Source organism: Artemia franciscana, chromosome 4 (assembly GCF_032884065.1).
Source record: "Artemia franciscana chromosome 4, ASM3288406v1, whole genome shotgun sequence".
Taxonomy (NCBI): Eukaryota; Metazoa; Arthropoda; class Branchiopoda; order Anostraca; family Artemiidae; genus Artemia; species Artemia franciscana.
In genome coordinates this window covers 62,794,485-62,819,343 of record NC_088866.1, presented here as the reverse complement: position 1 = coordinate 62,819,343, position 24,859 = coordinate 62,794,485, and the positions used below count along the sequence as shown (strand labels likewise).

The window sequence follows — 24,859 nt, the reverse complement described above, 5'->3', positions numbered from 1 at the left end:
AAGTGCGGAAGTGAAGTTCTTTGGCCCCAAGCTTCTCCAACCTAACCCCCCCCCCCATCTGATTCACACAAATAGGCTAGATTTAACTTGGTTGTCTACTGAACGCTCGGGGATTATATAGAATATGTCTCTATCGTAGGCAGGGCAATAGCTCCGCCTACGTTAAAGGCCTAAATGGATTATTTATTCATTTTCCTTCTCTCCCCAGGCCACTGCGTGTGGAAAGAGTTGTGGAATAAACTTTCTCACTCGATTGGAAACCCAAATCTTCATTGCCCCATCAAGAATCAAAAGGGATTAGAGGGCTACCAGGCCCTTCCAAGCCCCTTTAAGCCGTCATTCTTCCAAAACCATACAAGCAAGTTTTTGAGATGGCCATTTTTTTTATAATAGCTGTAAAGTCCAATATCTTGGCCTCTGGTGATGATATTACCTGCCATAGCCCGTGAGGTAGTTATGCAAGTTGCCCATTGTTTACATATTTTTTGCTATTGGAAAAGGGGGCGTGTTTGATCCTGGTTGTCCGAAGTTGCTAAAGGGTATTAAATGGAATTTTTAGGGAATGTCGATGGGGTTGTCCAACTAAATCGAAACACACTATGTACATCCAGATTGTCAAAAATGGGAATCTGCAGTATCTCAAGACGGCTAAGAGCGTTAAGCTATAACATTCAGGCCATGTTGGGGGGGTTGCTCTTAATCAAAAGACATTTTATGGATCCAAGGTTTTCAAGTGGTGTATCTGTGATATTTCAGTAACGGCTAACGGGAGTTAAGTTGAAATTTTCAGGACATGTTGAGGGAATGATTATCCCCACAAAGGCTATTGTTCTTCTTGGGAACCGGTTTTTAGACCCTCCCCCCTGAAAATACACCCGGTGTAAAATCTTTCTCCGTGCGAAATTCCCCCACATCCGAAATGGAGCAGCCCAATGGAATTTTCTAGGGGGAAATTAATGGAAGGAGGGAGTTTTTCGAAAGAAATTGTCCGCGGGGAGTAATTCTCCACGGGGTGTAATTTTCCAGGGTAGAATTTTCCACGGGGGGGGAGGGATCAGGCGGAATGTACCGGACTCCCAAGAAGGGTAACAACACACAGGAAAGACAAGACCCGAGTCAATATTTTTATTAAGAACTTTAAAAATGAGGTATAACAGACACAGTCACGTATGCGGAGAGAAATCCTGAATTTATCTGAATTATAAACTTTGATTTTTATTGTCATTATTGAGACTTCTTTAAAAAAAATTCACGCGTACACATGTGCCTTGACAGGCAATTAAGTATTGCAGAAGTATTTAGAATTTAGTATTAGAAACTTAAGCAACGCTACTAGTAAACGCTCTTGATCGGACAGTTCATGGTAACGAACTGTAAGTAAGGAACGTTTCGGCCCCTTAGTAACTGAAATTCTTAAAAAATAAAATTTTGATAAGAATGAATGCATCAAAGCATTTGAATTTTTTGTGTTGATTCCAAATATATGAAACTCATTACGTTTAACGATGTCTTTCAAAAATTACAAGCATGAGAAAGTTAACCTGGTTTCTCTGAAAGGGAGGAACACCAATAAAAAGTCAAGCTATCTAAATGAAATTCGTGCCATAAGGTTCAGCGTATCATGAGAACATTACTGGAGATATTTCAAGCTCCCATATGCAGAAACGTGAATTTTATTTCTTCTTTTTTTGTCAGAAGATCGGATGCATGAAGATCGTGAGAGAGCTTATTCAAACTGAGATTAAAAGTTAAAATGTCCTTTTTAAGTGACCAAAAAGATTGGAGATCAACTACCCCTCCCCCTCCCATGGCCCATTTCCTCTTGCGTAATTTGATAAAAAACTTTGAGATAGCCATTTTGTTCAGCATAGTTGAAAGGTACCCTATTCATAATTTTAGTCAGTACTGTCAAATTCGACTTTTTGTCCCCATTCTTTAAGAACGATTTTTAAAAGACAAGGGCCGTTTGTCTGGAATAAAGAGCTTTTATAAAGCAGTAAAAGCCTTTAGTGTGAAGAGTGAAGGATTGGAGAGCCCCCCCCCCTTATACGGAACAATTTCTGTTTGTTTTAAGTTGTAATATAGCTTCTTACTTTCAGTTGGAAAAACTTGTTTCTTCAATTTAACCAATTTTTTTAAGTAGCAACTTTAAAACTTAAAACGACCAGACATTATTGCGTATATGATTGGGTTCGACCTCTAGTCAATACCTTGCCCTTTACGCAAAAAGTTCGAATTTTGTTCCAGTTCTTTAAGAATCACCCCTGATCTCTAAGGCCGTTTATTTAGAATGAATGGCTCTTTTGAAAGTACTAAAAAAACTTTTGCGTAAATAGCGAGGTATTGACCTCATATACGTTATAATTTCTGTTCGTTTTAATGTTGCTCCATACTTTCGGTTTCAAAACTCGTTTTTTAATTAATTTCTGATCGTTTTTCAAATGATGCTGCGAAATCTGGCGCATTCTTCATAGAAATATCCCTCCCCTTGTGAAAACTTCCTCCATGGAAAGATCTTCCCGCTCAGCCCCTTATGCCTGACCCCCCCCAGAAAATAATCCTTCTCAAAAAGGTCTGTATATTTCCCAGTACCCAATACTGTATGTAAACAATGGGTAAAGTGCATAACTTGCAGCCCTTCCCACTGGGACTATGGGAGATCAAGTCATCCTCAAAGACATAGTTATTAGACTTTTTGACTGTACTGAACTAAATGGCTATCTCAAAATTTGATCAAGTGACTTCGGGAAAAATGAACGTCGGAAGGTGCCTAGTTGCCCTCTAATTTTTGTTTCCTTAAAAAGAGTAGTAGAACTTCCAATTTCTGTTCAAATGAACCCTTCTGTAATATTCTAGGACCACTGGGTCGGTACGATTACCCCTGGGAAAAAAGCAACAAATACACAAGCATGTGCCATCATTCCTCTGGCAAAAAAGAAAAATTACACAATTCCACTTTTCAAACAGTTCGTGGTAACAAACTGTAGTAAGGAGCGAACCGGGTCAATTGTAAACGAAACTAAAAAAAATGGATTTTGATACTAAATATACGTCAAAAAAATCGTATTTTCATGCTTATTTTAAATGTATAAGTTTCATCAAATTTAGTCATCAAAAGCTACGAGCCTAAGAAAATTTGTCTTATTTTGGAAAATAGGTGGAAACACCTCTTAAAAGTCATAGAATCTTAACGAAAATCACACCATCGCATTCGGCGTATCAGAGAACCCTACAGCAAAAATTTCAAGTTCCTATCTACAAAAATGTGGAATTTCGTATTTTTAGCCAGAAGACAAATTACGGGTGCATGTTTATTTGTTCGTTTTTTTTTTCAGGGGTCATCTTATCGACCAAGTGGTCCTAGAATGTCGCAAGAAGGCTCATTCTAACGGAAATGAAAAGTTTTAGTGCCCTTTTTAAATGACCAAAACATTGGAGGGTATCTAGGCCCCCTCCCACGTTCATTTTTCTCCAAAGTCAAGGGATCAAAATTTTGAGATAGCCATTTTGTTCCGCATGGTCAACAACCATAATAACTATGTCTTTGGGAATGACTTACTCCCCCTCAATCCCTGGGGGAGGGGCTGCAAGTTCCAAACTTTGACTAGTGTTTACATATAATAATGGTTATTGGGAAGTGTACAGACGTTATCAGCGGAATTTATTGGTTGGAGGGGGAAAGTGTTGAGGGGAGGGGGCTATGTGGGAGGATCTATCCTTGGAGAAATATGTCATGGGAGAACAGGAATTCAATGAAAAGGGAGCAGGATTTTCTAAAATTACTATAAAAAAGGCAATGAAAAAACAAACATGGAAAATTTTTTTCACTTGAAAGTAAAGAGTAGCATTGAAACTTAAATGAACAGAGATTATTACGCATATGAAGGGTCCTAAAAATGCATTAGCATAAGGAGCGGGGTATTTAGGAGGAGATGAATACCTCGCTCTTTATGCTATAGTATTTTTAGTAATTTCAACTATTTATTCTACGGCCTTTCTGATTCAGGGGTCATTCTTAAAGAATTGGGACAAAACTTACGATTTAGTGTAAAGGGCGAGGTATTAACGAGTGTACAAACCCCCTCATATACATAATAAAAATTTAAGAATATAAAAGTTTGTTACGTAAGTTAGTTCTTAAGTTACGTATATTTTTTACTAATAAAAACATTCGTTAAAAATTAAAATTTATAGTTGCCTTTTTATGTAACCGAAAAATTTCAGGGCAACTAGGCCTCCTTCCCCACCCCTTGTTTCTGAAAATCGTCTGATCAAAACTAAGAGAAAGCCATTTAGCAAAAAAAAAAGGAATTAATATACAAATTTCATTTTAATAAATTATGTGTGGAGAGCCAAAATGAAACATCCATTAATTCGAAAACGTTCATAAATTACATAAAAAGAACTAGTTTTTTTAACTGAAAGTAAGGAGCGACATTAAAACTTAAAAGGAACAGAAATTACTTCGTATATGAAATGGGTTGTCCCCTCCGCAATCCCTCGCTCTTTACGCTAAAGTTTGACTCTTTGCCGCAATTCTGCTTTTTAAAACAATTAAAAGCTTTAGCATAAAGAGCGAGGGATTACAGAGGAGACAACCCATTTCATATACGGAGTAATTTCTGTTCGTTTTAAGTTTTAATGTCTTTCGTTACTCTCAGTTAAAAAAAAAAACTAGTTTTTTTTTATGTAATTTGCAGATAGGAGCTTCAAATCTCTATAGTATGGTTCTCTGATGCGCTGAATCTGATGGTTTGATCGTCATAAAGATTTTATGAATTTTAGGGGGTGTTTCCCCAAGGTGTTCCTTTTTGATGAGCAAGGGGGTTGTTTTTTGAGGATCTCAACTTTTGATGAGCAAGGCTAAACTTGATGAAACTTGTATATTTGTAATCAGCATAATAATGCGATTCATCTAATGTAACTATTGGTATCAAAAGTTTTGGTTGCCATTGAGCTGGGTCGCTTCTTACTTACAGTTAATTACAACGAAGTGTTTGGAACCGAGATGCTCTCGCCTGACCTTTTTTTCCAGTGTGAAAGTTTGAAATTGAATTTCCTATTTGATATTATAATTTGAAAATGAAAGTCTGCAAAAAGTGTATTGCATAGTGATAACAAAGCAATAAAAGGAATGATTTGTAAATCGTATTTTTGTTAATAGCCTACTTTTCAATTTGATAAAATTTTGATATGTGAAAAATAAATATATCTAAAAAGTTGAGTTTTTTTCTTTGAATAAAAATAACATTTTTATAAACTTTATTATTTACTACAATATAAGGCAGCAAAATCCTATTTTGGGACGCTCAAAAATATACTGAGATTACGAAATGTTTCTGTGAATCAAAGTTGTCACCCCCCCTCCCTAAAATGAAATTTATGTATTAATCAATATTCTTAATATTTTTTTTTTGTCAAATTAAATTACGCGTAATCAAGCACTGTAAAGCGTGTCCGAACTAAGTGGGACTCTTTTCTCATATAAACATTTAGGCCTGCATCCAGGAGTCCTCCTGCCCTCCTAAATCTTTGGCGGATATTTCTTATATTTTTAACACAATTTACACATTGTTTCTCTAAATCTCCTCGCCCCTGAAATAAATCTCTGTGTATGTTCTAGAAATAGTGGTAGCTGATATTCTTTGTGGTTTATTGATCTCCTTTTTTTCTTTTTTAGCGGTTTCTCAATTAGAGTGATTTCAACTTGAGTCCTCGCAAGGAGACGCTCAATTTAGATAAGGTATTGTCATTTTTAACTAATTGCTGTGTTTCTTTGCATTTCCCAAATTTCGTGATTTTACTGGTTTTCCTATTACATGGTAGTTCTCGAGATTGCAGATATGCCAATTTGATAAATTGAATACGTGGTTTCTAACATTTTACTTCTGTATTTAATGGAATATTGGGAGCGGGAAGTGGACCATTATTCTTGACTTGGAGGAGGAAAAGAGGAAAAGAATATACATATTTTAGTCTCTAATCAAATCGAAATTTTTGGCTTTATAAGCCCCTGGTAGCCTAGCATCTATTTCCGGTAATTAACAATGTAGACCAAAGGAACCTTTATACACACAGGTTTTTAAAATAGTAACTATGCATTAGGCATATCTTGGGAACTGCTTTGGAGATCTATTTGAAATTTTGAGATGATGCTAGGGGGCCCATGAATCTTAAATTTTGACTTGGGGGTGGGGGTGGCATAGAGGTAAAATGAAAGAAACGGTGTGTTCAGGTTATCCAAATGGCATATCTGCGGCATCTCATGTATTATCATATAAAAGAAAAAAACAAAAACAAAAAAAAATATCATTGGGCGAAGCAAATTTACAGGAAATACAAAGAAAAATAGCAATTAATTAAACAAGACAATGCCTTATCTGAATTTAGTCTCTCCCGGTGATGGCTAAATTTGTAATCACTCGGTTATATAGTGAATTAAATAAAAGAAATTCAAGTTTTTTTTTTAATCAAAATAAGTAGCGACATTAAAACTTAAAACGAACAGAAATTATCCCATATATGACTGTCTCCTCCTTAATGCCCGCTCTTTACGCTAAAGTTTTTTATTGTTTTAAAAAGTAGTGTTGTGAGAAAGAGTCAAACTTTAGCGTAAAGAGTGAGACCTTGAGGAGGGGACCGCCCCTTTCATATACGGAATAATTTCTGTTCGTTTCAAGTTTTAATATCGCTCCTTACTTTCAGTTAAAATAACTTACTTTTTTATATATTTTATATTTATAGAAGGCTAACTAAAGTTTTATCAAGAAAACTACTTTACGGTTTAAGGCAGAAAAATATGTATATTTAACATGTAATATAGACGTTTCAGTAGAATACATTTGAATCTTGAGAGTTCATACATAAGGAACCAGGGAATATTGTCCTCACAAAGCATGACCATAGGTTTCGTTTATCCCCCAGAAAACACCCCCTCTGCGGCTGTTTGGTCTTCGATCACTTTTGACTTCTGATCTAGTGAGCATCCTCCAAAGTTTTTGCGACCACGAGGCGGAGGTGGGAATGAGGAAGGGGCAGTCCTCACCTATACAGGATAAATCCTGCTCATTTTGGGGTTTAATGTTATTCTTATCTTTCATAATAACAATGTCATAAATATTGCCAGAAATCAAGAGGGATTAAAGATCAATTTTGAATTTTTGATGTGTTTTTAAAGCCTCCCCCCCCCCCAAAAAAAAATAAAATTCCTGGATGCGGCTCTACAGATTAAACATCAATATCTACACCTTCCCTTCGTCTTTTCCTTTTGAAATTAATTCTGTATTTATCTGAAGGCTTCATGAGCGTTGGGATGTTTCAGCATTCAAATGCACCCTTTGAGGTATCTCCCTCCCTTCCTAGCTAGCCGAAATATTTTTAAGGTCTAAACAAATTTCTCTGTCTTAGGTAAATTCCCTGTTGTTTTATAATTCCAACCATTTGCACATAAAGGCTTTAAAAATCTACAATTGGGTTCTATTATTATTTTATAGTTAGGGAGGAAGGGAAGTGCCTCAAAGGGTGCATTTTAATGCCAAAAAATCCCAGCTCTCGTTGATCCTTCAGGTAAATACAAAATTAGTTCTAAAGGAAAGACGAGGGGAGAGTGGAGGTGGGAGTCGATATATAGTCCCCAGGGCCGTATCCAGGATTTTTGTTTGGGAGGAGGGCTATTTTCGGGAGAGGGTACAAACAAACTTTAAGAAAGACATCAAAAATTTGAAATTGATATTTAACCCCTCTTGATTCCAGGGAACATTTCTGGCCTACGCTGCTATTAGGAAAGTAAATCCTAATATTAATCCTCAAAATGAACATAATTTATTCTATATAGAAAGGGACTTCCCCTTCCTCATCACTACCTTCACTTCAGCAGCAGTTTTCAGTTTCGTGACTGAAAACATGAAATGGCCAGATTAGTGGATTTGTCAGTAGCAATACTAATTTTTAAAAAAAAGGTAATAGGAAGGATTATAGTAATTATGGAATAATTAGTTAAGGAAATGTGATGCGTAAGTTTTTTTTGCAAGATTTTAAAATCAAGATTAGAGAAATAAATTGAATGAAAAGGAATTGTTATCCCCTTTCCAGGTAGGGTTTAGAAAAAACCATAGTGCAATAGATCATATTTTTACTTTGGAGAATGTTGGTAGAGAAGTATTGGAAAGGAAAAGGGGGAAGGTTATTTGCAGCTTTTTTAGACCTAAAAGGAGCAAATGATAATGTGGATAGACACCTTTTGATGTTAAACCTGTTATCTTTAGAACTGCCCCATTATTTTGTATTGTTGCTGTGTGAAATGAACAAGTACTTGAAGTTAGTAGTGAGAGTGGCGGGAAAGTGCTCAATTCCAGTGTTATCTGTATTGGGACTAAAGCAGGGATTTGTGCTTTCACTGAAATTGTTTAGCCTTTATTTAAAGGATGGCCATGAATTTTTCGTTAAGAGCAATGCATCAATGATATCGACAGATTTGCTTAAACTGTTCTGCTGACTGTGCTATTTACTGACGACATCGTATTACTGGCTGAATCAAAGGAGAAACTGCAACAATTATTGGAGATTATGGAGGTTTATTTGGAAGAGAAGAAGTTAATCCTGAACAAATCGAAGACAGTGGTGATGGTATTTGGTCGTAAAGCCATGGAAAGTAAAGACGTGAATTTTCTATGGCACTTGATATCTACCAAGTGACGTATAGCGATCGCAAATTTTGTTGGTCTATCGGTCGGTCTGTCTGTCCCGGTTTTGCCAGTTTAGGTACTTCCAGGTAAGCCAGGCCGACGAAATTTGGCAGGCATACCAGGAACCAGACCAGATCAAATAAGAAATTATCGTTTCCCCGATTTGACCATCTGGGGGGGGGGGGAGTGGGAGGACGGTTAAATCGGAAAAATTAGAAAAAATGAGGTATTTTTAACTTACGAACGGGTAATCGGACCTTAATCAAATTTGATGTTTAGAAGTATATCGTGTCTCTGAGCTCTTATTTTAAATTCCGACCGGAACTGGTAATATTGGGGGGAGTTGAGGGGGGAAGCCTAAAATCTTGGAAAACGCTTAGAGTGAAGGGATCGGGCTGAAACATAGTGGAAAAAATAAGCAGAAATTCTAGATTTGTGATTGACATAACCGGAACGAATCTGCTCTCTTCGGAAGAGTTGGGGGGGGCTAATTCTGAAAAATTAGAAAAAATGAGGTATCTTAATAAAATATCATATTTAGAAAGACCTTGTAACTCACATCTTTTATTTTAAATCTCGACCGGATCCAGTGTCAATTGGGGGGGGGCGGAAATCTCGGAAAACGCTTAAAACGGAGAGCTCATGATGAAACTTGTAGTGGAGAATAAGCACAAGTCCAAGATACGTGACTGACATAACCGGACCGGATCCGTTCTCTTTGGTGGAGTTGAGGGGGGAGTAATTCGGAACAATTTGGAAAAATGAGGTATTTTTAACTTATGAACGGGTGATCAGGTCTTAATGAAATTTGACATTTAGAAGGATTTTGTGCTTTATAACTCTCATTTTAAACACCGACCAGAGCCGGTGACGTTGGGGGGAGTTGGAGGAGGAAACCCGAATTATTGGAAAACGTGAACATTTAGGTATCTTTATCGGAGGAACGGTTGATCAGATCTTAATGAAACTTGATATATAAAAGGATCTTATGTCTTAGATGCTCTATTTTCAATTCGAATCGGATCTTGGAGCATAGGGGGCTGGAGGGGGGGAACAGAAATGTTGGAAACCAGAAATCTTGGAAAACGCTTAGAGTGGAGAGATCAGGATGAAACTTGATGGGAAGAATAAGCACAAGCTATAGATACGTGATTGAAATAATTGGAACGGAGCCGTTCTCTTTGGGGGAGATGGGGGGTGCTAATTTGGAAAAACTAAAAAATTGAGGTATTTTTGACTTAAGAACGGATGACCAGATTTCAATAAAATTTGATATTTAGGAGGAACTCATGTCTAAGAGCTATTATTTCAAAGCCTGACCAGATCTCTTGACATTGGGGTAGTTGGAGGGGGAAATAGAAAATCTTTAAAAACGCTTAGAGTGGAGAGATCGGGATGAAACTTGGTGAGTAGAATAAGTAAATGGTGTAGATACTTTTGACGCAACCGTAGATCGACGCAACCGTACTGGATTCGCTCTATTTGGAGGAGTTAGAGGGTGGGGTTCAGTGCTTTGGCGAGTTTGGTGCTTCTGGACGTGCTAGGACGATGAAAATTGATAGGCGTGTCAGGGAGCTGTACAAATTGACTTGATAAAGTCGTTTTCCCCGATTCGACCATCTGCGGGGCTGAAAGGAGATGAAAAATTAGAAAAAATGAGGTATTTATAACTTACGAGTGGGTGATCGGATCTTACTGAATTTTGATATTTAGAAGGACCTCGTGAATCAGAGCTCTTATTCAAAATCCCGACCGGCATTAAGCCTCTATTTCCTTTTAAATCAGTCTATTGATTCTTAGAATTTTGTTAGAGCTCGTACCATATGAGCTGTTGTTTTTTTTTGCCGAGGAGGGGGCTAAACGCCTAAAACCATTTGCTATAGCCTTGTAGTTCAACCTTCCTGCGAAAGACATCCCTCGGAGGTGTTTTCAATCTTTTCAGTTTTATTGAACAATTGATTGAATTTAAGTTCAAAGATTTTTGGATAACTGCTTGACAACGTTTTTTTTAACGCAAAAGGTACTCTTTTTGCAACTTGTAGCAAGGAGGAGTGAGAGCCTTCATTAGAAAAAAAGTGATTTTTCGTTTCTTTTTCACTGACTAATATGACAGACTATGGAACCATAAACTCTTTTTTGCGAAATTGTGTTGCGAAATGTTTTTTTTTTTTTTTTTTTTTTTAGCGTGTGTGTGCAATCTATATATATAAAAATAAGTTGTCTGTCTGTGTGTCTGTCTGTCAGGTGACGTCATGTTTCTGTGTCGACTGACGTCATGAAGTTAGTTGTCGTCATTTTTGCTATGACGGTGACGTCATTAAAGATATTTAAGACATATATGTTCACGTAGAAATCTATTAATGTTTAAGTTTAAAATGACTGATGAACTTACAATGGCAAAAGCCGATGAAGATGCTCAAAGAGTCTATGCCAAAAAACTTGCTGCTGATTGAGAAAGTCAGAAAAGAAAGCGTGCCGAGGAATCAAAAGAACAGCAAGGAAACAGGGTTGAGGCTAAAGAACGCAAAACCGCGCAGCTAGATGAAGATCCACCTGGACAGCGAGAGTCAAAACTGAAAATGATAGCGATGATGATTGGGTTTGGGATTTTGACTTGGATAAGGTCATCAATGCCTACCAGATTTTAGTTAAAAAAACAAAGTTTCGGCGACATGTATTTCATAGTGAAGCTGAAAAATAAAGAAGAAAAAGAAAATTGAAAAAAGAAAAATGTAAAAAACTAAAAAACTAAAAAATACTAAAAAGAAAAAACACTCAAAGAGAAATTACACACCGGACACAAATGACGACCGGGACAGCGGGAATATAAATAACGACCGGGACACTCAAAGAGAAATTACAGACTGGGATACCGGGACACAAATGACGAGCGGGACACAGGGAATATAAATGACGACCAGGACACAGGTATTTAAGAATATCGTTCAAAGACAAATTTTTAATTGTAAGAAGACCGTTGAAAGAGAAATTTCTAATTGTAAAATGACTGAAGAACCTACAATGGCAACACCCGAGGAAGCTGCTCTATATATATAAAAATAAGTTGTCTGTCTGTGTGTCTGTCTGGTCTATGCCAAAAAACTTGCTGCTGATAGAGAAAGTCAGAAAAGAAAGCGTGCCGAGGAATCAAAAGAACAGCAAGGAAACAGGCTTGAGGCTAAAGAACGCAAAACCGCGCAGTTAGATGAAGATCCACCTGCACAGCGAGAGTAAAAACATATCAAAACTGAAAATGATAGCGATGATCATTGGGTTTGGGATTTCGACTTGGATAAGGTCATCAATGCCTACCTGATTTTAGTTAAAAAAACAAAGGTTCGGCGATATGTATTTCATAGTGAAGCTGAAAAATAAAGAAGAAAAAGAAAACTGAAAAAAGAAAAAATGTAAAAAACTAAAAAATACTAAAAAGAAAAAACACTCAAAGAGAAATTACAGACCGGGACACAAATGACGACCGGGACAGAGGGAATATAAATAACGACCGGGACACTCAAAGAGAAATTACAGACTGGGATACCGGGACACAAATGACGACCGGGACACAGGGAATATAAATGACGACCGACCGGGACACAGGGACACAACTACAACAGGGACGCCGGGGGGCTCAGGGGGATATATAAATGACGATGGCGACACAGGGAATCGTCGATTAGCAATCACCATCAACAAAGTTCAAGGGCAATCATTAGAATCACGAGGTATGGATCTGAATACGGATTGTTTTCCCATGGACCATTATATGTTGCATGTTCAAGAGTCGTTAAACCTGACATTCTATTTATATGCACAGACAATGGGACAGCAAAGAATGTTGTATATTCGCAAGTTTTACGTAGTTAAAAACACATATATATATATATATATATATATATATATATATATATATATATATATATATATATATATATATATATATATATATATTCACAGGTGGGACATAGGGACACAACTACAATGGCGCAAAACTAATATGGCGCGTAACGACTTACGCGCGCGGGAGGGCTTGGGGGGGGCGAAGCGCCCCCACCAACTAGGTGTTGGGGTGGCGCGAAGCGCCACCCCAACAGCTAGTAGGTTATATTTGAGGCTTCGGCATATTGGTAGGAGAAAATGAGAGCCTTTATTAGAAGAAAAAAAACTAATTATATGGACCGTGGCATACCTAAAGTTATTTTTAAACCACATTTTTTCGATAAAGTTTATTAAAAAGTACGCCGGTCAATTTTGTTCGCCTTTAGCTTTCCGGTACAACCAGAAACAATTTCCCATATTTCACTGGTATATTGAATTACAATTGTAAGTAATGATAACAGTTCTATAGCATATGTGAAATGATCGCCTCACTGAATTTAGCTGCGGTAATTAGAGTCAACTTTAACAATGGCGACAATACAGGAAGATTCTTCTGTATTCTTGACTCACTATAACATAATCACCTAGCAATTTACATAATTGGTCTTTCAAGCATTATTGTTTGTAAATTTATTAGACCAATCATTGAGCCCAATGAACTAATGTACTTCTTCTCCAATCGGAAATGCCCTACTAGAGGTTTATTGTGAACAAGAGCTTTAATCCAAAAGGCGTTACGCGACAATTTGTGAAGTGTTGCCCAATCTCTAAATCTCAGGAAGTTGGATCTCTTTTTTCCTCCAATTTTTTCTTGTGTTCTCATGATCCCTTGTGATTTTAGGTTTCTGTTTGTTTCTTATACAAGATGTCGCTAATTTTTTTTACTTTGTTGCACTTCACGGTTGTAAATTGCACCTACTTTTAACAGAGACGTTTCCAGAAAATAAGTCCTCTGAAAGAGCATTCCAAACAGACGTTTAATGCTTTATTTCGTCTTTTCTTGCTTGCTCCAACTCTTGTAAAATTCAACTTATGATACGATTCCTTTTTCCTACCTTCCTTGAAGTTCGGCAAAATCCTTTTGATACATGTATTCCTTCTAGGCTTCTACCTCTTAATGAACCACTAATTCTTTTGATTTCTAATAAAACCCCACTTATAATGTATCCTGGCATGAACATGCGCAACGCGTGGGGGGGGGTGAATTTCCCCCCGAAATCTTAAATTTTCCTGAGTTCCTGGGGTATCCGTATTGAAATTGTCGAACAGAATTAATTTTTCTGTTATCCTCCCTTAATTCTTTTATTTTTCCCTTTTTCCCAAAACAGATTCCTGAGTGCGTGCCTAGATCAAGGGATGACCCTTTTCTGATGTATGTAATCAACCGTTACACCATGGTCATTTGTGGCGATGACGAATAAGGTGCTGAACGTGGACTACCCTTCTCGTGGTCATTTTGAAAATGGAACCCATCATTATTAAATAATAATTAAATTTAAAAGAAAAAACAAGTTTTTTTAACTGAAAGTAAGGAACAATATCAAAACTTAAAACGAACGGAAATTATTCCGTATATAAAAAGGGACAGGCCCCGCTCATTGCTAAAGTTTGACTCTCTCACAACTTTACCTTTTAAAACAATAAAAAACTTTAGTGTAAAGAGTGGGCCGTTGAGGAGGGGACAGCCTCTGTTCCTTTTAAGTTTTAATGTCGTTCCCATGAAAAGTTCATTTTTTTTATTATTATTTCATCCCACTAGTGATTTCTCAGAAGTTTCATCTTCATACAGTAAGCCGTTCCAAAAATAATGCCGAAAGGCTTGTGTCAGCAGTATATATGCACAGAGCTGCAGAATCAGTAGTTTTAGTGGTAGTAGTAATAGTAGTAGTAGTTGGTAGTGGTTGTAGTTACGGTAGTAGCAGTAGCGTGCAAATACTGCCTTTTTGGTCAATTGCCTTGTCATTTGCTGGAAATTCCAAATTAATATACTGACTCATTCCTGTGATACGCCTTTATGACAACCCGTACACATATAATGTGTTTTGATTTAGTTCAACACTCCCCTCGACATTTTCTGAAAGGCTCATCTGGATCTCATTTGTCTTTTTGGAAATTAAAGATCAAACATGCTTTCCATTCCAAATAACATATACTATACGTAAACAATGAACGAATTGCCTAACTTATATCCCTTGTCCTGAGGGCTGTGGGGTTTGGCATAACTACTGGATCTTTCAACAATGCTGAAGAAAATGGATGCCTCAAAATTTTGAATGCATATTTGTTTTGGAGATGATAGGGGTGGGGGACTGGCTGCCCTCCAGTCACTTTTGACTCTTAAAAGGGGCACTATGACTTACAATTTCCACTCGAATGAGGGCCATCTGAAGTGTATATGACCACCCATTTCATGAAAACCTTATATGCCCATAGCGTATAATTTACAACCCTTGCCCTGGGGTTCCTGTGGGTTGCGTCAAACTTGAGACATTGCCATATGTTTTTGGACTATTTTGAATAAATTGACTATCTCACTATTACAATCAAATGTGTTTGGGGCAAAGAGGACGTCAGGGGGGTCAGTCTCCCTCCAGTACTTTTGACTCTTAAAAGAGAACTAGAACTTTCAGTTTGCAATTAAATGAGCCTCCTCTAAAGTTTATACGACCATTCCTTCCATAAAACCTTATACGCCTCTGGGACATAAATTAAAATCCTTGTCTTCATCCTCTGGCGGGCTGTTTTAACACGAAGGCCCTGTTGTTCACATAGTTGCCCTTCGATCACTTTTGACTTAAAAAGGACATTAAGTTTCAATTTCCAATCGAGTCCCTGTAAAAATTTGTATGACAACTCCTTCTATACGAAGTGCCCTGGTCAGAAAAAAAAAATAATATATTGTTCCCATATCGCTCTTCACTTAGATAGTGCTATTGTACTATCTATGATAACGATGTTCATTCATGTAACCAGGGTCGTATCAGGATTTTTTTTTCGAAGGGGGGGCATACAAAAAAATCTTCAAAAAGACGCATTAAATTTTTTATATATTCATTTCTGTTACGTTTTTACGAGTTGGAACAACGTTTCAGGTGGGGGGGGGTCAAACCCCCTAGTCCCCCCTTGGATACGGCCTTGCCTGTGACTCTCAGTAAATTTTGGATTGATTAACATTAAAGGTTTGAGATATATACACTTAAGCGTAAACAACTATGGCCATGTAGATGGTTTAGGGGGGGTGCACTAGTCCTATTCCTGTTTGTAGTAATATTCGTTCATTTTAAGTTTGACTATCAGTTCCACTTGATTATTCATTGTAATTTCCGTCAGTTTTGGGCCTCATTTGGTCTTTGATATTGACTTCTTTTTTTTAGAAAAAAAAAATTTAAAAGTAATTTTTATTCGTTTTTAATCGACACTATTTTTTATTGGTTCAATGAAGGACGTATCCAGGGGGGGTAGGGGGTTGAATCCCTTCTTCCGACTACTCTTTAATTTTATCTGACTGCTCTTTACTTTTATTTGAAACATTCCATTTTATAATTATTAAATTTAAAAAGTGACGAATAACAACAATTTTTATAATGAATTTTTCATGGGGAGTGGGGCTATTGAGACCACGGATAGAAGTACCGAGGTAAAGAAATAAAGCCGAGGGAAACGTTTTAAAGAAGAAATGATTTGTTGCAAAGCAGAAAGAGAAAGAATTAAATATCTCAAGAGGTTCTTGCCTCTCATAGTCACCCCTTGTGAAAATTCATTTCTAAATGCAAATAACCGTTTTATGTAAATTTCTCAACGTACATTATTCTGTTAATTATGAAGCTTTCTAGTGACTTTTTCCTGAATCTAGCATCATTATTTTTCTTTTTTGGATCGAATCAGAGATGACACAGTTGATGAGAACTTAAACAATATGTCGACCAAAATTTTCCCATGACAGGTGTGACAAATTTTGACACCGAATCAAGAAAAAAACCGGAAGCGTAATCTGCTTTGGAGCTTATCTGTTTTGTACACAAATCGATTCTGTAATTTATCTTGTTTCACTGTATGGGGAAAGCTCTGTACTAGCATGCTTTAGGAATGCTATTTGCAGGAGGTACCTCAAGCAATTGCGGATTCGGATCGGAGAAGGCTGAAAGATACCCTGCCATGGGTTCAGATGAATTTTTGTCTAAGTTTATCTTCATTTATTGCGGTTTGGGTGCAGTTTAGTTATATAATGGTTGCACCAGTAGCTGCAATCTATTAAAGAGAGAACCGCAGCCCATACATAATAAGTCTATTGCAAAAAGAAATTTATAAGGATGTCAAAAAAGCCTGAAACCGCTCGAAAATGGTGTCACACCAAAATGAAAAGCATACCTATAGAATCAGCAAGGTCTAAAACCTCTCAGAATGAAATTACATTCCCCTCCTTGAACAGCAAGGAAAATCACTTTTTTGCATGGGTAGCACCGATCTGTCTCCTGTTTTGTCTCTCTCTTTCTCTCTCTCTATCTCTCTCTCTTTCTCTTTCTCTCTTTTTCTTTCAGACCTAGTAGGTTACCAGAACATTCAAAAGCTATCAAAGAAAGGGCTCATTCAAAAGCTATTTCTCATATATATGTTCTTTTTATAAATTCTGCCATCTACAAGTGCCATATGGTACAAAAAATGGAACTTTTTATGCCATTTCCCAAGGGTTGGGGTAAGTGGGCTACAAGAATATCGTAGATAGATTTTTAATAGCTCATATAAAAGATATTGCTCATGTCTACGTTCTCGCTTTAAATTACACCATGACACTGAAAACGGCACTTTTCATTTATGTCTTAAGAGGAAAAGCTGGGGCTAGTGGGCTAGCAGAACTTCTAAAGAGTGTTGTTTAATGGCTCATTTGAAAGCTAATGCTCATATCTGCGTGCTTTTTATCAATTCTACCTTCCGTAAGTGTATCACTAAATACAACACTTTTGGTGCCACTTATTAAGTGGTAAAGCTCTGAAGTACAAAACAGGTCCCATTGTAATAGTTATGCTTCTAAACCCTTAACTAGATGTTTACAAGAACCCCTCCCGTACACTCCCCCTCCCAAACCCCTTAGTTAGTCTCATAAATCGTCTGTTCACCTGTAAGCTACTGCAACATTAGCAAGCTATCACACCATCGTAGATAGATGTTTAATGACTCAGTTAAAAGCTGTCGCTTCTATTTACTAGGTTTTTAAAAATTCTACCATCTATTAGGTTCCGCAGATTTCAATGTTAAACAGTTTCTTTGGGAGAATTTGCAATGAACTCTTTGTCATGGCTGCAGCAATAGGTGCAACCTAGTAAATAGCTAACAACAGCCCATGGTAACTAAGAGTTAAAAAACTCGTTTTGAAAAAAGCTGCCTAATGGAAAAAAAAATTCCATCTGACACTCATGGAGGAATGGTAACTATTATTTTCGTTCGTCTTAAAAGTAAAGTTTATTGCGAAAAGAAATTTATGGCGATTTCTACGTGCCTCCTAGAACAACAAGGAAAACCACTTTCTTGAATGGGTAGCACTGATATCTCCCGTTCATTTTTTTTTCTTCTTTTTTCCAGGCCTAGTGGGTTACCAGAACATCTTAAGAGAGATGTGTAAGAACTCATACAAAAACTATTTCACATATATAATAATCTCATATAAAGCAAATTCCGCCATCTATAAATGCCATATGGAACAAAAAATCGCACTTTTTATGCCATTTCTCAAGGGGTGGGGCTATCGGGGTACAAGAATATCGTATTGCTCATATCTACGTGCTTTTTGTCAATGATACCATCCGTAAGTGGGATACCGCACTGAAAACAACAGATTGGTGCCACTTCTTAAGTGGAAAATTATATAAGCATAAAACAGTATTGTTGTAATAGTTATGGCTCAAAACCCATAACTGGAGATTGGCAAGAACATCTCCCGTATTTTCCACTTGCAGGCCCCCTTAATGAGCTACTCAATTGAAATCCTACAAAAACGAATATATTAAATTAGATTGTTAGAGGCGTGGCTCTGTTAGTACAGGTAGTCATATCCAAAAAAAAAGATCATGGCGGCGTTGTTTCTATATTAAATTTTAATCAAAAAGGGCAAATATTAATAAAAAGAAAGGATATCCGAGGGAAGTAAAGAGCGAAGTTGAACTTAAAACGGACAAAATTATTACTTCACAGCCTATCTAATATATTTTAAATAAAAAAAACTAGTTTTTTAACTGAAAGGAAGGAGCAACATTAAAACTTAAAACGAACAGAAATTACTCCGTATATGAAAGGGGCTGTTCCTCCTCAACACCTCGATTTTTGCGCTAAAGTTTGACTCTTTTTCTCAACTCTACTTTTTAAAACAGTAAAGTTCGGAAAGTGTTTGAGTTAATTCATGTTTTGATTTCGGCTGTCCGAAGATGAATAATTAAAACAGAATTTGCATATTTATTTTTTTTTTTTGGTTAAATGGCTTTCTCATAGTTTTGATCGAACGATTTTGAGAAAAAGAGCGGGGGAGGAGGCCCAGTTGCCCTCCAATTGTTTGGTTACTTAAAAAGGCAACTAGAACTTTTAGTTTTTACAAACGTTTCTCATTAGTAAAATATATACGTATCTTGCGAATTAGCTTCCGTAACGAACTTCTATATTGATATGTTTTTATTACGTATATGAGGGGGTTCGCCCACTCGCCAATACCTTGCTCTTTACACTAAAGCTTAAGTTATTACCCAATTCCTTAAGAATGACCCCTTAATCACAAAGGCTGTAGAATGAATAGCGAAAATTACTTAAAAAACACTTTAGCGTGAGGTATTATGAGGAGGTGAACCCCTTATATGCGTAATATTTTCTGTTCGTTTTAATTTTTAATTCTGCTCCTTACTTTCAGTGGAAAACTTTTTCATATTTATTTTTTCATTGTTTTTATAAATAATGCAAGAAAATCCTCCGCCCCCTTCATGGAAATTTTCTTCCCTTATGACAAATTCCTCCATGGAAAGTTTCCACCACATAACCCCCTCTTCTCAACCCCTCCTCCCAACCAAAAAACCCCCCTGAAAACGTCTGTACACTTCCTAATAACCGTTACTATGTGTAAACACTGGTCAAAATTCGTAACTTGCAGCCCCTCCCACGGGAACTGTGGGGGAGTAAGTCATCCTCAAAAAACGAATTGAAAGATTTTTGGACTATGCTGAACAAAAAGGGCTATCTCAGAATTTTAATCAGACGACTTTGGGAAAAAAAATCAGCGTGGGAGGGGGCCTAGGTGCAATCCAATTTTTTAGTCACTTAAAAAGGGAACTAGAACTTATCATTTCTGTTTGAATGAGCCCTCTCGCAAAATTCTAGGACCACTGGGTTGATACGATCACCCCTGTTAAAAAAACAAAAACAAAAAGAGCAAATAAAAACGCATCCGTGACCTGTCTTCTGGCAAAAAAAAATACAGAATTCGACATTTGTTTAGATAGGAGCTTGAAACTTGTACAGTAAGCTGAATCTGATGGTGTGATTTTCGTTAAGATTCTGTGACTTTTATGTGATATTTGTCCCTCTTTTCTAAAATAAGGCAAATTTTCTCAGGCTCTTAACTTTTGATGGGTAAGACTAAACTTGATTAAACTTATATATTTGAAATCAGCATGAAAATGCAACTCTTTTGATGTAACTATTGGTATCAAAATTCTGTTTTTTATAGTTTTGGTTACTATTGAGCCTGGTCGCTCCTTACTTCAGTTCGTTACCACGATCTGTTTGATATCAATAAAACTAGTACAAATAAACCAACTAATTATGTTTTCCTACGTTTCTAGGATTATAGAAAACTAGCCTTTGCTGAAATATGAATTTACAGAATAAAAATAAAGCATTTTAGGATTGCTGCTTTTTATGGCACTTGGTATTAACCAAGTGACATATAGCAATCGCAAATTCTGTCGGTCTGTCTGTCGGTCCTGGTTTTGCTACTTTAGGTACTTCCAGGTAAGTTAGGACGATGAAGTTTGGCAAGCGTATCAGGGACCGGACCAGATTAAATTAGAAATAGTTGTTTTCTTGATTTGACCATCTGGGGGGGGGAGTGGGGGGCCGGTTGATTCGGAAAAAATAGAAACAATGAAGTATTTTTAACTTATGAGCGGGTGATGGGATCTTTATGAAATTTGATGTTTGGAATGATATTGTGTCTCAGAGCTGTTATTTTAAATCCCGACCGGATCTGATGACATTGGGGGGAGTTGGAGGGAGGAAACCTAAAATCTTGGAAAACACTTAGAATGGAGGGATTGGGATGAAACTTGATGGGAAAAATAAGCACAAGTCCCAGATACATGATTGACATAATCGGAACCGATCCGCTCTCTTTGGGGTAGTTGGGGGGGGGGGGTAATTCTGAAAAATTAGAAAAAATGAGGTATTTTTAACTTACGAACGTGTGATTGGATCTCAATGAAATTTGATGTTTAGAAGGATATCGTGTCTTAGAGCTCTTATTTTTAATCCCGACCGGATCTGGTGACATTGGGGGGATTTGGGAGGAGGAAACCTACAACTTGGAAAACACTTAGAGTGGAGGGATCGGGATGAAACTGGGTGGAAAAAATAAACACAAGTCCTAGATACATGATTGACATAAACGGAACGGATCCGTTCTCTTTGGGGTAGTTGGGGGAGGGGTTAATTATGAAAAATTAGAAAAAATGAGGTATTTTTAACTTACGAACGGGTGATCTGATCTCAATGAAATTTGATATTTAGAAAGATATCGTGTCTCAAAGCTCTTATTTTAAATCCTGGCCGGATCTGGTGACATTGGGGGAAGTTTGGGGTGGGGGAACCTAAAATCATGGAAAACGCTTAGATTAGAGGGATCGGGATGAAACTTGGTGGGAAAAATAAGCAGAAGTCTTACATACGTAATTTAAATAATTGGAACGTATCCGCTCTATTAGGGGGGGGGGGGTTAATTCTGAAAAATAAGAAAAATTACGTAGTTTTAACTTACGAAGGAGTGATCGGATCTTCATGAAACTTCATATTTAGAAGGACCTCTTAACTCATATCTCTTATTTTAAATAGCAACCGGATCAAGCGTAATTGGGGAGGGGCAGTTGGGGGGACCGGAAATCTTAGAAAATACTTAAAGCGGTGAGATCAGGATGAAACTGGATGGGAAGAATAAAAACCTGTCTAAGATACGTGACTGACATAACCGGACCGGATCTGCTCTCTTTGGTGGAATTGGGGGGGGCAATTTTGAAAATTGAGGTATTTGTAACTTACGAAAGGGTGACGAGATCTTAAATGAAATTTGATATTTAGAAGGATCTTGTTCTTTAAAGTTCTAATTTTAAATTCCGAACAGATTCTTTGACATTGGGGTGAGTTGGAGGGGGAAACCGGAATTCTTGGAAAACGTGAAAATTTGGGTATTTTTATCTTACGAATAGATGATCGGATCTTATGAAATTTGATTATTAGAAGGAATTCATGTCTCAGAGCTATTATTTCAAATCCCAACCAGATCTTTTGACATTGGGGGGAGTTGGAGGGGAAAATATTTGAAAAACACTTTTAGTGGAGGAATCGGGATGAAGCTTGGTGGATAGAATAAACAAATGTCCTTGATACTTGATTGACAGAATTGTACTGGATTCGCTCTCTTTGGAGGAATTGGGGGGAGGGGTTCAGTGATTTGGCGAGTTTGGTTCTTCTGGATGTGCAAGGACGATAAAAATTTGTAGGTGTGTCAGGGAGCTGCACAATTTGACCTGATAAAGTCGTTTTCCCAGATTCGACTGTCTGGGGGGCTAAAGGGAGAGGAAAAAATAGAAAAAATTAGGTATTTATAACTTACGAGTGGGTGATCGGATCTTAATGAATTTTGATATTTAGAAGGACATCGTGACTCAGAGCTCTTATTTTAAATTCTGACCTGCATTAAGCCTCTTATTTTCCTGTTTAAGTCAATCTATTGATTCATAGAATTTTGTTAGAGCTCATACCATATGATCTCTTGGCTCTTAGCTCTTCTCGCCTCGTCACAAGTGCCATAGAGCTCTTAGCTCTTGTTTTTGTTTAATTTATAATCACTTCTGTACGATGGCTCAGTTCAATGACTGGCTCTCGTTTTGGTTCTGAAAAGGACATGTCATGATTAGTTTGTGGACAAGTTCGAAGTAAAGCCATTTTGATAGTATTAGGACTATAAACTAGCTTTAGAACTTATATCATAACTTGAAATTATACTCTTGTGGGCTGTTTCCAGAGTTCATATTATGTCGTATGTGATCTTCATTTCGAGTAATAATAAAGCATATTTCTTACAGCTTCAGAGTGTATATTACTCACTATTGGTATAGCTGGCGAGACCAAAATGCAACGGGATAAATCAATCCATTATCTCTGTTAACTGTTCATTGACTTTGCGGTTATTAAAAAAAAAATATTTAATTTTACGCTTATGTTTTTAAGATAATTCTAATTGTATACTGTAAGTTACTGATGCCACAACTGGTGTAAGACTATGAAAAACTTTGTCGATTAGTTTGTTGATGTCAGGATGCTTACTCACTTTTGACTCGAGAATCAATAATCCTTCTTTTTATATTTGGCTTTTGTGTTTTCTATAAAATGCTATAATTCTAGAAACATAGGGAAACATAATTAGCTGGTTTATTTGTACTAGTTTTATTGATATCCAACAGTTTGTGATAACAAGAAAAAAAAAAAAAATGAAAAATACATCCAACCGTCTTCCACCTTCCCTTGCCAAAATTCTGAATCAGCCACTGCATTCGAATGTTAATATAATTAGTAAAATATATGTCATTTGTAAATGTTTTTCAGTACTGTTTAAATAGTTTCAGTGTTAAAAAGTTTTTGGTATTTAAATAGTTTGGTTTGCATTCTCGGAAAATTCCCCCCCCTCCGAAGTTTCTTGGGTGTTGGGTATCACCTCCCCCCTCTTCTTCTACTCAGAAAAAATTTCAGATCTGGCAAAAGGATAATTTATTCATTTATCATAATAGACTACTTAGCTACGCAGCCCTATCAACCAAACCGGTAATTCCAGACAACAACTTGCTTTTAAGAGAATGCATTTTGATGTTGGATTGCTACAGATCGACCTAACAGGCAAGTTACAGGTATCGACTGGGTAGGATTCAGCTTTTTCTCTTTTTCTTTCTTGTATATAGTTTATAAAGCTTCGCATTAACAGTATTGAAGTAGGTCTTCGTCAAAGAACTGGGTATTTGAAAACATGAACCAACATCCAATCTTGTACGTTGTTTGTTTTTAATGTTTAATTATACTGAAATCTGCTTATCTGAAGAAATTGCCATACTACCCGAAATTTGATACACTTCTCACGAATATTTCTGGCCACCCAGAACGAATTGCCTTTGATTCTGAGGTGACGCGTGGCTCCGTCTGTCTGTTGTTCAGAAGTTCCCTTCAAAATTCGATACTCCCGGGGCTCGGATTCCTGTCTGTTCTTGAAAAGTTGATCCTCTGATTTTATTTGATAACATTCTTTCGGTATTTGATTTCAAAATGCGTCTCATCCGTTACTGATATTGGAAAACCGTACAATTATACAACTATAAAGGAGATCCATGGGTACCGGCATATAGTTTTTACCAGAAGGGGGGGGGGGTCTACGAAAAACAAGAGTGTTTGCTAATGTTATAAGACTTTTTTTTTACTTAAAAACAAAACCTAGATTTGCTTTTTTGGTCGTTCTAACGAAACGTTCCAGCAAATAGCGGGTTTTTTCCTAACCCCTTCCACTTTTGCATGCTCACGAGAAGGTGAGAAATGTCATACTACTGAATTACTGTATCCAAGGGCTTGGGAGATGCGAACTAATGACCTGGTAATGTATATAACAATATACACCCATGGTCCTACCTCCATTCCTCTGAATTTTCCACTCTTAGGCCTTTTAGTGTGCATGGACGTGTCACGTGCATGTATTCTCGTCATCGTAATCTCAATGAATAATGTCACTTGGATATTTTGCAGGGTACAGTGCCCTTGCACACACCTGAATGTTTTTCACGGTACTCCGATGTTAAATAGCTTCATCAATTCCTTCCGAGCAATATCCTATTCAATTGGTTTCATTCTTGCCGAAGCCTCTGTTATCTCTCTTGTCACAGTTTTGGGCATCACAAGTTGATTTAAGAATAATGCATACTTAGAAATGTTGAAAAAAAAATCGTAGTGAAAAATACTGCATTGAGGAAAAGTTGGCGGTCCTTGCGTTTGACCTTATTTTGTTGTTGGAG

The 24,859-nt window shown here is 37.0% G+C and overlaps 1 protein-coding gene across 6 annotated transcripts in view; it reads left to right on the top strand.

Moving 5' to 3' along the window:
- LOC136026702 (brefeldin A-inhibited guanine nucleotide-exchange protein 3-like) overlaps window positions 1-24,859 on the top strand; it is a 197,688-nt gene that overhangs the window by 129,902 nt on the left and 42,927 nt on the right. Inside the window, exon 27 of one of the 6 annotated variants that reach the window (XM_065703459.1) lies at window positions 8,423-8,803. The exons of 4 other annotated variants lie outside the window; for them this stretch is intronic. In XM_065703459.1, coding sequence (XP_065559531.1) covers window positions 8,423-8,462 — 40 coding nt within the window. In that variant the 3' untranslated portion in view covers window positions 8,463-8,803. Of the gene's footprint in view, window positions 1-5,680; window positions 6,883-8,422; window positions 8,804-24,859 lie in introns of those variants that run through there. One more of the 6 variants, XM_065703460.1, reaches the window with a different exon arrangement.